This window comes from Xenopus laevis, chromosome 3L, assembly GCF_017654675.1.
Source record: "Xenopus laevis strain J_2021 chromosome 3L, Xenopus_laevis_v10.1, whole genome shotgun sequence".
NCBI lineage: Eukaryota > Metazoa > Chordata > Amphibia > Anura > Pipidae > Xenopus > Xenopus laevis.
Window position 1 is genome coordinate 138,392,028 of NC_054375.1, and position 12,929 is coordinate 138,404,956.

The 12,929-nt window shown below is 41.8% G+C and overlaps 1 protein-coding gene across 2 annotated transcripts; it reads left to right on the forward strand.

The window, feature by feature from the left end:
• The first annotated feature begins 300 nt into the window (after nucleotides 1-300).
• Nucleotides 301-12,070, forward strand: LOC108711622. 2 transcript variants are annotated; one of them, XM_018253531.2, is made up of 7 exons: nucleotides 301-502; nucleotides 8,938-9,560; nucleotides 9,956-10,102; nucleotides 10,185-10,350; nucleotides 10,762-10,859; nucleotides 10,983-11,074; nucleotides 11,181-12,070. In XM_018253531.2, exons 1-7 carry the CDS (start codon nucleotides 454-456, stop codon nucleotides 11,278-11,280), a joined length of 1,275 nt encoding a protein of 424 aa, XP_018109020.1. In that variant the 5' UTR covers nucleotides 301-453; the 3' UTR covers nucleotides 11,281-12,070. The 2 variants fall into 2 exon arrangements, with proteins under 2 accessions (XP_018109020.1, XP_018109021.1); XM_018253532.2 differs by lacking the exon at nucleotides 301-502 and adding an exon at nucleotides 7,679-8,233.
• Nucleotides 12,071-12,929: the final 859 nt, after the last annotated feature.

Below are 12,929 nucleotides of genomic sequence, written 5' to 3' on the forward strand. Positions count from 1 at the left end.
TTAATATTAGAGAGTCAGCTCTTCTCCATGACGGCCACAAGAGTGGAAACACTGGCAATAGTTATCAATCTCTGTGATCCCTATAGGGAAAAAGAACACCCATTTAACCGCCTTGGAGAGACTGAGAGATGCTGCGTTTGGCCAGATAAACCTGAAGGATGACTGCACAAGGCTGAGACTAATAGAACACAAAGATATGGGATTTGGGTGGAGTCACTTTCCCTTTAAATTCTGTGATTGTGTGAAAGAACAAAAGGTTTTTCCCAAGAAATAAGATGCCATTAACACCCCCAGGGGGACCTCCTCCAGCCAGCTGACAGGACAGACCCCTCCCAGAGACTGACACAGAGGGGCTTTTATGCTCTATCCCACACACGGGCTGGGGATTGTTTCACTCACACGTACAGGGAGAAGCAGTGAAGGGACCCCCCCTAATTCTACTCTTTATGGAAGATGCTGGGCAGGAGTAGGAAGCTAACGTTTAACTCATTATGGAGAAAAGGTAAGGGGTGTGCGTGGCAGCTGTCACCATGTATTAATATGTTCTATGTACAGGTATCAGATCCGTTATCCGGAAACCCATTATACGAATTACAGAAAGGCCGTCTATCATAGACTCCATTTGATCCAAATAATCCAAATTCTTTAAAATCATTTCCTTTTTCTCTGTTATAATAAAACAGTAGCTTGTATTTGATCCCAACTAGGATATAATTAATCCTTATTGGAAGCAGAACCAGCTAATTGGGGTTATTTAATGTTTACATGATTTTCTAGTAGACTTAGGGTATAAAGATCCAAATTATGGAAAGACCCGTTATCAGGAAAACCCCAGAGCATTCTGGATAACAGGTTTCATACCTGTACTATTATAAAGGGCATCTCTTCTCCAAAATGTCCCTCGTGAGTTGGGGATCCCAAGTCAGTCCTCACTTGTTATTTCTATTCTGATCCTGTGTTGGTGTCTCCCACTGTTGCAATCTGAAATAGATGTTGCTGGGTGCCAATACAAGGGAATATGTTCCATTTATGGCTATGGGTTAATGTACACTAACGACAGTAAGAGGCATAACTTTCCAAGCAGTTATTTTCTGGGAGTTTTTAATATTCATAATTCAAAACGTTGTTGGATGCCATTCTATTGGTGATTAAATTCACACATACAAACTTGGCCTAAGAGTAAGGCAGAAGGAAAATAGTTCATTGGTGCAGTCGTTCCCTTGTGCCCCGTTGGCGTTACCATTTAGCAGACGGCTGAAATTGCAAACTGGAGAGCCGCTGAATAAAAAGCTAAATAAGTCAAAAAACACAAATAATAAAAAATGAAAACAATTTATAAATTGTCTCAGAATATCACTCTCTACATCATACTAAAAGTTCATTTAAAGGTGAACAACCCATTCAGGGTGATTACCCCTTCTTTTTTAACAACCAAGTTTGCAATTAATATTTAGGGTGGGCAATTCCAACCCTTTCAGGATTTTGGATAAATGCTTTTCCTGCTGTGTCTCTGGTACGGGGGCCATTCAGTCTCACAATTGCCCTAAAGTTGCTGAAACCGAATATCACTTTGTAATTAACTCTGAACAAAATAATTTGTCTTTGAATTATTTTTAAATGTATGTATTCAAGCCTGCTCCTTTTCATCTACCAGGCTATCCTGCACTGACTGGTTGCTAGGAGCACTGATTATAGCAACCAAATAGTATTCTACATTGTAAACTGGAGAGGTTGGGATGAATGCAATTGTAGTCTATTGTACAACTGCAAATGATGATGTCTCTTTATTAATACATGTTAATATTAGTATTGATAATAGTCACTGGGTACATAGTAGGGATGCACTGAATCCACTATTTTGGATTCGGCCGAAATCCCGAATCCTTCGCGAAAGATTCGGCCGACTACCGAACCGAATCCGACCCCTAATTTGCATATGCTAATTCGGGGTGGGAAAGGGAAAACATTTTTTACTTCCTTGTTTTGTGACAAAAAGTCCCCCTCCGCCTCTAATTTGCATATGCAAATTCGGATTTGGTTCGGCTGGGTAGAAGGATTCGGCCGAATCCTGGCCGAATCCTGAACCGAATCCTGGATTCTGTGCAACCCTAGTACATAGGCATACCTCCCAACATTTTGGAAATAAAAAGAAGGACATAATTTTTTGACCACACCCATTTTGTGGCCACACCCCCTAATTACCATGTTCATTTTACAAAATATGGCGGGTTATGAAAGTTTGAACATATTTCTGTAGGTTTTTTTTCAGTTATTAAAGTTTTGGTGAAGGTGAATTAAGCTGTGAGTCTAACTTCTCCCAAGGGACCTGTTATCTTATATTGCTACAATTACTTATTTGCTTATCTCAAAATTGTCACAGAGTATTAAATGTTAGAAACTTTGTTTATTTTCTTTTTTTACAAACATGGGACTGTGGGTTGAGCTGTCAAAAGCTGGACTGTCCCACTGAAAACAGAACATTTGGGAGGTATGCATAGGTGTTTAATATAGCCAGTGTCCTGCTCTGAACATGAACTGGATCTCTATTTATGACTCAGGTTTAAATGTGTATTCTTAATGGAATACCGTCATGGGAAAACATGTTTTTTGCAAAGGCATCAGTTAATAGTGCTGCTCCAGCAGAATTCTGCACTGAAATCCATTTTACAAAAGAGCAAACAGATTTTTTTTATATTTAATTTTGAAATCTGACATGGAGCTAGACATATTCTCAGTTTCCCTGGAGCCCCCAGTCATGTGACTTGTGCTCTGGTAAACTTCAGTCACTCTTTACTGCTGTACTGCAAGTTGGAGTGATATCACTCCCTCCCCCCCCCCCCCCGCAGCCTAACAAAAGAACGATGGGAAGGTAACCAGACAACAGCTCCCTAACACAAGATAACAGCTGCCTGGTTGATCTAAGAACAGCACTCAATAGTAAAATCCAGGTCCCACTGAGACACATTCAGTTACATTGAGTAGGAGAAACAACAGTCTGCCAGAAAGCAGTTCCATCCTAAAGTGCTGGCTCTTTCTGAAAGCACATGACCAGGCAAAATGACCTGAGATGCACCTACACACCAATATTATAACTAAAAAATACACTTGCTGGTTCAGGAATTCAATTTTATATGGTAGAGTGAATTATTTGCAGTGTAAACAGAATCCCTTTAAGACAGAATCCCTTTGTTAAAGGGGTGGCTCACCTTTAAGTTAACTTTTTGTATTTTATAGAATGCCTAACTCTAAGCAACTTTTCAACTGGTCTTCGATACTTCGATTCTCACTCTTTCCAGATTTCAAATAACGGTCACTGACCCCATGTAAAAACAAATGCTCTGTAAGGCTACACATTTAGGGGCACATTTAATTAGGGTCGAATATCGAGGGTTAATTAACCCTTGATATTTGACTGCCTAAGTAAAATCCTTCGACTTCGATTACAGAACGATTTTCCTTTGATCAAAAAAAGCTAGGAAAGCCTATGGTGACCTTCCCCATAGGCTAACATTGGTGCTCAGTAGGTTTTAGTTGGCGAAGTTGGTGTTCGAAGTTTTTTTTTTAAAGAGACAGTACTTCGACTATCGAATGGTCGAATAGTCAAACGATTTTTAGTTCGAATTGTTCGATTCGAAGTCGTAGTCGAAGGTCGAAATAGCCAATTCGATGGTCGAAGTAGGCAAAAAAATACTTCGAAATTCAAAGTATTTTTTATTCTATTCCTTCACTCGAGCTAAGTAAATGTGCCCCTTATTGTTCTTGCTACTTTTTATTACTCGTCTTATTATTCAGGCCTCTCCTATTCATATTCCAGTCTCGTATTCAATCGAATGCATGGTTGCTAGGTTAATTTGGATCCTAGCAACCAGATGGCAGAAGTTACAAACTGGAAAGCTGAAGAAAAAGCTAAATAACTCAAATTATCATAAATGAAAACCAATGGCAAATTGTCTAAAGGTGGCCATACACGGGCCGATAAAAGCTGCCGACAGACCAAGTCGGCAGCTTATTGGCCCGTGTATGGGGGCCCCCGACGGGCTTCCCCGATCGAGATCTGGCCGAAAGTTGGCCAGATCTCGATCGGATGGGGTTAAAAATCCCGTCGGATCGCGGCCGCATCTGTTCGTTGATGCGGTCCCGCGATCCGACCGCCCGTTTGGCGAACGCTAGGATCCGATCGTTGGGCCCTAGGGCCCACGATCGGATCAGCCCGATATTGCCCACCTCAAGGTGGGCATATCGGAGGGAGATCCGCTCGTTTGGCGACATCGCCAAACGAGCGGATCTATCCGTGTATGGCCACCTTAAGAATATCACTCTCTACATCCTACTAAAAGTTTACTCAAAGGAGAACAACCCCTTTAGTTCCATACACATTCCTTATCATCATTTGCATATATATATATAGATATATATGTGAGTGGGAGCTGCCACATTCCTTGCCTGCACTGAGGTCTTAATGCATGAAATGGATAAGCATCTCTGCTGGTTATGGTGCGCATTGGTTATTGTATACTTACTGACATTTGGAACTTTCCAGGCAAATCAGATACATAAGCAAATTCCACACAGTTGTCTGGAAATGCATATTATTAGGCAGGAATTGCACAGCCATTGCCCAAGCTGCTGGTATTTGTGTCTATTTTCCATATCCAGTATTGTGTCATCGTGTTCATAGGACAAATCCACTGCTATTGTATCATTGGCTGATATAAATAGGCAAGGAAAGACATATCTTATTTTAGATAAAGAGACATTCCACTATAAATAAACTATAGTATATATGTACTGAAGGAGAGTTAAGTGGTATGACAGCTCAAATGCAGTAAAGGAATGTTCTCTCCATGTCCCCATTCTCTCACACGCCTGTATATTATCCCTGCTCATGATTTATTATCCAGGTAAAAGTATAAATACCAGTGATATATGCTGAGAAGCCCGGTGGAGCCATTGTTAGTGGCACTAGTCATCTCCAGGGAAAGAAGTATATAGGTTACGTTTCCACCACTCCCCATAAAGCCTGACATATATACAATGAATCTGCTTTGTGACCAATTAGCATTTTATTCAGGTGCAGGCACAGACTGCGCTGGTTTCTGTTGAACCACTCCGTGTGCATTTAAAGGATTTGCAAACTAACCATTGAGAATACAGATTCTGTATGTCTATTGTTTAAAGGTGTGAGAAAACAACACACACACACATACATATATATACACATATAAATATACAGGTATGGTATTAGTTATCTAGAAACCCATTATCCAGAAAGCTCTAATTACAGAAAGGCTGTCTCCCATAGACTCTATTTTATCCAAATAATCCAAATTTTTTAAATTTTTTTGTCTGTACAGGTATGGGACCTGTTATCCAGAATGCTCGGGACCTGGGGGTTTCCGGATAACGGATCTTTCCGTAATTTGGGTCTTAAGTCTACTATAAATTAATTTAAACATTAAATAAACCCAATTGGCTGGTTTTGCTTCCAATAAGGATTAATTATATCTTAGTTGGGATCAAGTACAAGCTACTTTTTTATTATTACAGAGAAAAAGGTAATAATTTTTTAAAATTTGGATTATTTGGATAAAATGATGTCTATGGGAGACAGCCATTCCGTAATTTAGAGCTTTCTGGATATCGGGTTTCTGGATAAGGGATCCTATACCTGTATTAATAAAATAGTACCTTGTACTTGATCCCAACTAAGACATAGTCAATCCTTACTTGAATCAAAATCAGCCTATTGGGTTTATTTAATGTTTACACATTTTTCTAGTATAAGATCGGTTATGTGGAAACCCGATATCCAGAAAGCTCCAAATTAAAGAAAGGCCATCTCCCATTGACACCATGTTATCCAAATAATCCACATTTTAAAAAAATGATTTCCTTTTTCTCTGTCATAATAAAATAGTAGCTTGTACTTGATCCCAACTAAGATCTAATTAATCCTTATCGGAGGTAAAACGGTCCTATTGGGTTTAAATAATTTTTGAATAATTTTTTAGTGGACTTCTGGTATGGATATCAAAATTACGGAAAGATCAGTTATCCAGAAAACCCCAGGACCCGAACATTCTGGATAACAGGTCCCATACCTGCACACTTAAGATATGAAGTTCCAAATTACAGAACGATCCATTATCTGGAAGACCCCAGGCCCCAAGCATTCTGGAAAACAGGTCCCTTACCTGTATATGTATATATATATGTGAACGGGCACAAAGGTTGCCATCTTGTCTGTAGAACAAGTGCCAATCTTCATTTAGCTGCTCTGATTCTTCCCTATTAATAACTTCAGCACAAAGTGTCATTTTTATTGACTGGGCCCTTAAAATACTAGAGAGGTGGCAAATTAAAAGGCCACAGTGTGCAAACCCTGAGCTCAACACAGAACAGCAATCGCCCACATCAAGTTGCATTAGCTCACGTCTCTGGAATGTGACTTTAATCTGATGAATTCCGCGTGGGCATCTTGATATGTAACACAAGAAAACCGCCCAAGCTCTGTGCAAGTGGTGGGTGCTGGAGACGGAACATATTCATTCACAACAGGTGCAGCATAGAGGGAACATAGGTTGTAACAACATTTGCAACTGGTTGTTTATTGATTAATTTTTTTTGCAGTATTTTTATTTATTTTTTAGTCATTGGCTCTCTAGGCTGGCATTTAAACTATTAGGCAGATGGGTTCACTTACACTTTCTGAAGTCATGGCCGCTTGCTGGCAAATGCGTCTGGTTATCCCTTGAAGGGACCGCATCATAAGCCTTACAGCAACCAGCAATGAAAATTAAACTGTCTGGTGTCACAGCCACTTAGCATTCGGGATTTCACGTTGAAAAAGGACTAATTCAATACCAGTGATGGGCGAATAAATACGCCAGGCATGGATTTGCGGCAAATTTCCGCTTTTCTCTACCTGCGGATATATTCATGAAAATTTGCGCCATAAATGTGCTATCGCAAAATAAAATTGGTGTGCACCAAAATTGTCGCACGCATAAAAATTGACGCACATAGAAATTATTCGGACGCCCATTGACTTTCATGCACTTGGACAAAATAGTTGCGCGTATAAAAATTTTCCTTTGCGACAAAATTGTGGCGCATCAAAATTATTTTGACGCCCATTGACTTCAATGCGTTTCGCAAATTTACCGCTCTTTTGCACATTTTTCCGCCTTTTTGCGAATTTTTCAACAAACAAAACGGGATAGATTCACCCATCAATATTCAATATAGAAGTGTTGATCACCTTTAAATTAATTTTTAGTATGATATAGAGAGCAATATTCTGAGACAATTTGCAATTGGTTTTCATTTTTTTTTTTATTTGTGGTATTTGAGTTATTTAGCTTTTTATTCAGCAGCTCTCCAGTTTGCAATTTCAGCAATCTGGTTACCGGGGTCAGAATTACTCTAGCAACCATGCTAGAGTGGAATATGAATAGGAAAGTGCCTAAATAAAAAGCAGCAATAACAAAAAATGTGTAGCCTTACAGAGCATTTGTTTTTTAGATGGGGTCAGTGACCCCCATTTGAAGGCTGGAAAGAGTCAGAAGAAGAAGGCAAATAATTCAAAAACAACATAATAAAAAAAATGAAGGCCAACTGAAAAGTTGTTTAGAATTAGCCATTCTATAACATACTAAAAGTTAACTTGAAAGTGAACCACTCCTTTCTTCTATATCTAGTATAAATAATTCTAACCACCCCTTTATTCTATAAAAACTCAGTGTCAATGGAAACTTCCCCTTTTCATAACCATACTAATAAATTATGCTAATGCCAGGCTCCAGGTCTACAAATAGCAATATTTCCACATGCCTTTTTGGCGTGGTCCAGTAGCCCAGTTGTCCAATGCCATTGTTCATGTGCTAATGGGGTGTATACCTTGCTTGACGCCGTCTGGTATTTATGTGTATTTCATATCAACCTGCACTATGTTCAGCCTGACTTCTGATCCACTCCTGGAATGTGGTTCCTCCGGTTCCCCAGCATTTCTGCCTGGTACCAAGGGAACGGAGTATCCATGTGTCAGTGCAGGAGATATGGCAGGAATGCTTGAGCACGCCTTGTATGGGATGATATCACAATGGGCAGGCATTGTGGGTGTGGACAGGTGAGAGGGGGCAGGAACAACACAGGTAGTTAGTAAGGAGAAAGCTCAGCAGAGAGACTGAGAAACAATAGATGGAAAGAGAACTGTCCGACAGTGAGTTGACAGGTAAGTGTATATCAATGTACATGGGGTATATGCATGTAAGTGAATATATATAATATAGAAGTATTTTTGCTAAATGCATGACTGAACAGCCTACATGGGCACACAGCCTACACATATGCATGCTTTATTGACTGTGTGGTAGATCAACAGTGACCAGGTAATCGGAGGCTGCATTTCTATTGCTCATTTTTCTATTCATGTGACAATTGCCTCATTTCTAGGTTGACTTAGCCTAGCAACCAGATATAGCAAGCTACATTCAAAACTGGAGCGTGGTAGAACCAAAAGGCTAAATCATTTAGAATGGCATTGTCTTTATCCTAAATGTGAAGGGGAAGTAACTCTCTTCTAACGCAATAACAAATACAAGTGCATTGCCAGGGCTTGGAGAAGCATAAGCCAATATAAATCAATGAATGAGGAGAAAGAGGATGAGTATGCAGAGGTCCTTGCCCCAGGGAGCATACACTTCATTAGGGAACACACAGAAATAATTAGTGGTATAAATCAACTTGAACAACAGGTCAAAGTGCAAAGCACATTCTTCTCAAATAGCAGAGCCCTGTGGCCTATTTCTGCTCAACTCCCTGGGAATTCAAACTTCTGATGATGATGCCTTTCATTTACTTTGCCTTTGTTAGTATCATTTGCTGTTTTCTTATTGAGTGAGCTGCCTATTAAAACAGATTTTTGAATGTTTGCAGAGTGCTTTGACGAAGGTTGTGTATTGCCCAGCAGCACTGCTGTCTATCGGCAGATCATGGACAGTTCAGATACTTGCTGCGAAGGGGAGACCCCCAATTATGACCGCGAGGTGGAGCATTATGTGAGGAACAGAAGATCCAGCAAGAAAAGGGAAGAATTTATGAAATCGGAATCCGAGGATTCTGGAGTTGAACTTCCACCACCTTCACCACTCGGATCAGAAAGCAGTTACAGTGCAGAAGAGCCCGAGAGCTTGGAGAACCCCCTGGAGCCAGATAGTTTAAAGAGCTTCACACATGGGAATGTAGATGACCTTCCAGATTTCACTCCAGATCAGACTGATCTCCCCCAAGCCTCTGCCTCAGAGAAACCAGAGACTTTTAGGGTGCTCACCCATGGAGGGATAGCAGAACTAGATGTGGATGAGCAGCAGGAAACAGATACATTTGACATTCCCTGTAGGCTGGAACAAGCAGTCTTGAGAAGCAGGACACGGAGGGTCAGGCACAAAGATCTGCACCAGAACAGAGCTGGGTTACATAGCCGTCATTACCATGGGTCATTAAAGCATACCCTCCATAATCATGCAAGGAGCCCACCCCAGCCAGTGCAGGTGAAGGAGGTGAGTGAAATATGTGAAAGGCTAAGGATATACACCGGGGATCATTCAGTAATATTCATTAAGTATATATAAACTGAGATACATATTTTATAAATGGGATATACACCGGGATCCCTCCTATAAACTGAGATACAGACTAGAGAAAAGTCCTATTGTATAAATGGGATATACACCGGGGATCCCTCCTATAAACTGAGATACAGACCAGAGATAAGCCCTATTGTATAAATGGGATATACACCAGGGATCCCTCCTACAAACTGAGATACAGACCAGAGATAAGCCGTGTTGTATAAATAGGATATACACCGGGGATCTCTCCTATAGACTCTTGCATGTCATAAAACAAAGCATAACTGTCCCTGCTCTTGTTCCCCCTTTATAATCTAATCTAGAAAGAAGATCCTTTGTCTCTCCCTGGTGAGGGTCTCAGGTACCTAGAAAGTCTGTGCAACGTGATGGAACAGATAGCTGAGCTCCAACAGAGGAATCAAGCGCTACAACATGAGAAGAGAGAAGGAGAATACAGACTACGTCACAGAGTAAGTAAAACCCCATATGGGTTGGAAGTCAGGGCTCCATGCTTCATCAGGAAGCACTAAATTGTTCATCTATATATTACAGGTGCCAATAGATTCCTGTACATGTGGAAGCACCAAGTTTCAAATGGGTCCAGCTCAAGATTCGACAGATGGTGCATTACCTAAAGAAAGACCTTGGGAGACCAAACATTACCGGAAAAGATCGTGCTCCCATTCAGGAGTATTACGGGGTCTAGAGAGGAATCCAGGTGAGGGGGACTCTTTATACCATGTATACAGCTCCCGCTCAACACTGAGTCTTAGTTAATAATTTAACATCAGAGGCCCAAATATTCTACAAAGTAGAGTCTAATATCTTCACCCCACATGAGTCTATTGGTCCATTAGGTCTCTGTCTGATAAAGGAGAATGGAGAGCTGTATATGTGTCAGGCAGGAAAGGGCAAAGGCAGTGATTCCCAGTAGGTCTCAGCAAGAAACCCTAAATGTAATGGTGCATTAATATATCTCTGGTTAGGAAATGCAAATGCTTTGGTGCTTGGTAGGACTCAAGTTCTACCAAGTCAAGTAGATCTCTAGCAACTGATAGCTTTTTCACTAGGGAAGTCAAATGTCTAAGCAACAGTGAAGCTGAAATAACTAAAGTTCTGCTCTTTCAAGGTCGCCATCTTGCATCAGTGGATAAAAGAGATCCTCGTTTTGTTAGTGTCCCGAACCTGCAGAAAGAAGAGAGACATAATAGCAGCTTGAACCTTAAGGTGAGTCCTACAAACAGCGCTGTCTGGGATGTGTGTGCAAAGCAGGGGTGTCATGCTGAGACACAATCATTCTTTATGGTGTCCACCAGTATCAGAGTCACACTATTCACTCTGTCCCTACAGGGAGAAGTCTCACAGTGGCATCGGCTCAAAGACATGGTCTCCAAACTGGCACATAAAGCTACAGGGTCTGCTGGGAAGCAAGGCACCTACAGGTAAGTACACTTATATGCCTAGTAACAGGACATGAAACAGGACAAGATAAGATGGGTTATAGTAACATTTCAGATTAAACTAATTAGTCCCTTTCTTTCCCTGTAGATCTCAAGTACATCTTGAGGGTACCTCTCAGCACCCTCAAAGACGAATCTTTCCCGGACTGGTCATCAGGCCCCACAATCAAAAGCGGCCATTCCACTGAGCTGACTTTCGTGGAGAATAAACTCTCTGCCCAAAACCATCCGGCACTTGCACTTCAGAGAGCACTAGAATGTTCTCAGAGGAACCAGGAACAGCCTGTGGAATCCAGAAGTATCAACATGTGGTGCTCTGAGAAACCTGGACAGACCTGAAATACTGAGACAGGAACCAGGGCACAGGTCTGTGCAATAAATGGATGACTCAGTGGAGCACTCGTAGGGTTTTGGGAAACCAGGACCGGCCCATGGTGCTCAAGGAGGAACCAGGATATGACAAGATGCAAAAAAAGGAAATAGGTTGGTATCTGTGCACCCTGGGGAATGGGGAAAGTATGTTGATTCTCCCCCATTACCTGGAACACCAACATTTCAGTGGATCCATGATAAGAAAGTGATGTCCTGTCTGTGGATTATGGATATGACGTGTGAGGGACGTGGATAGCAAAGTGATTGTGTAATTCAGCTACAGACATTACTGCCATAGGAAGAAGGATACTGCTAAGAACAAGAGTCAAATGCAGATGTTTTGGCAGTAATTTTGGTTAATGCTACTGCACATATAAGTCACTCTCACTCCGTTACCGGCTCCCGACATCAAGAGTCAACTTTGCAGACCAATAAACTGCAAGGAAGTGATTTATACTAAACCATTAAAAAGTGTTATTGTTTGTATGGAACTGCAATCTTGCTAAATGATGTACAATGCAGTCAGTATTGAATATTTTGTTACATATGTTTTTGCTGAAATATATTATGTATTGGATTAAATTATAATAAATACTATTGGTATTACCAGACTGTAAATAAATCACTTTCCATTTAGAGTCTCTAACAGCATTAATAGCACTGTACTCCCACAGTTTTCTTACAGGCCCCTTTCTCTTTTCCTACCCTGTACCCACACAGCTTTAATACAGCCTCCCCTATAACTGCCCTGTACCCCTCATTAGGCTATTACAGGCCCCTCCATAACTACCCCGTACCTCTGCCTGCCCCATGTCCCATAACTTCCCTGTACCTCTCACTGATTTATGACCCACTGTTCCTCTCGCTGCTCTTTGCCCCATAACTACCCCGTACCCCAGGCTGCTCCATGCCCCAAAACTACCCCGTACCCTAGGCTGCTCTATGCCCCATAACTACCCCGTACCCCAGGCTGCTCCATGCCCCAAAACTACCCCGTACCCTAGGCTGCTCTATGCCCCATAACTACCCCGTACCCCAGGCTGCTCCATGCCCCAAAACTACCCCGTACCCTAGGCTGCTCTATGCCCCATAACTACCCCATACCCTAGGCTGCTCCATGCCCCAAAACTACCCCGTACCCTAGGCTGCTCCATGCCCCATAACTACCCCGTGCCCTAGGCTGCTCAATGCCCCATAACTACCCCGTACCCTAGGCTGCTCCATGCCCCAAAACTACCCCGTATCCTAGGCTGCTCCATGCCCCATAACTACCCCGTGCCCTAGGCTGCTCAATGCCCCATAACTACCCCGTACCCTAGGCTGCTCCATGCCCCAAAACTACACCATGCCCTAGGCTGCTCCATGCCCCATAACTACCGCGTAAACCAGGCCAGGTCCGGACAGAATTAAAATAGGCCCTGGCATTTCAGGTACACAGAGGCCCAATCAGCCCACATAGAGGCCC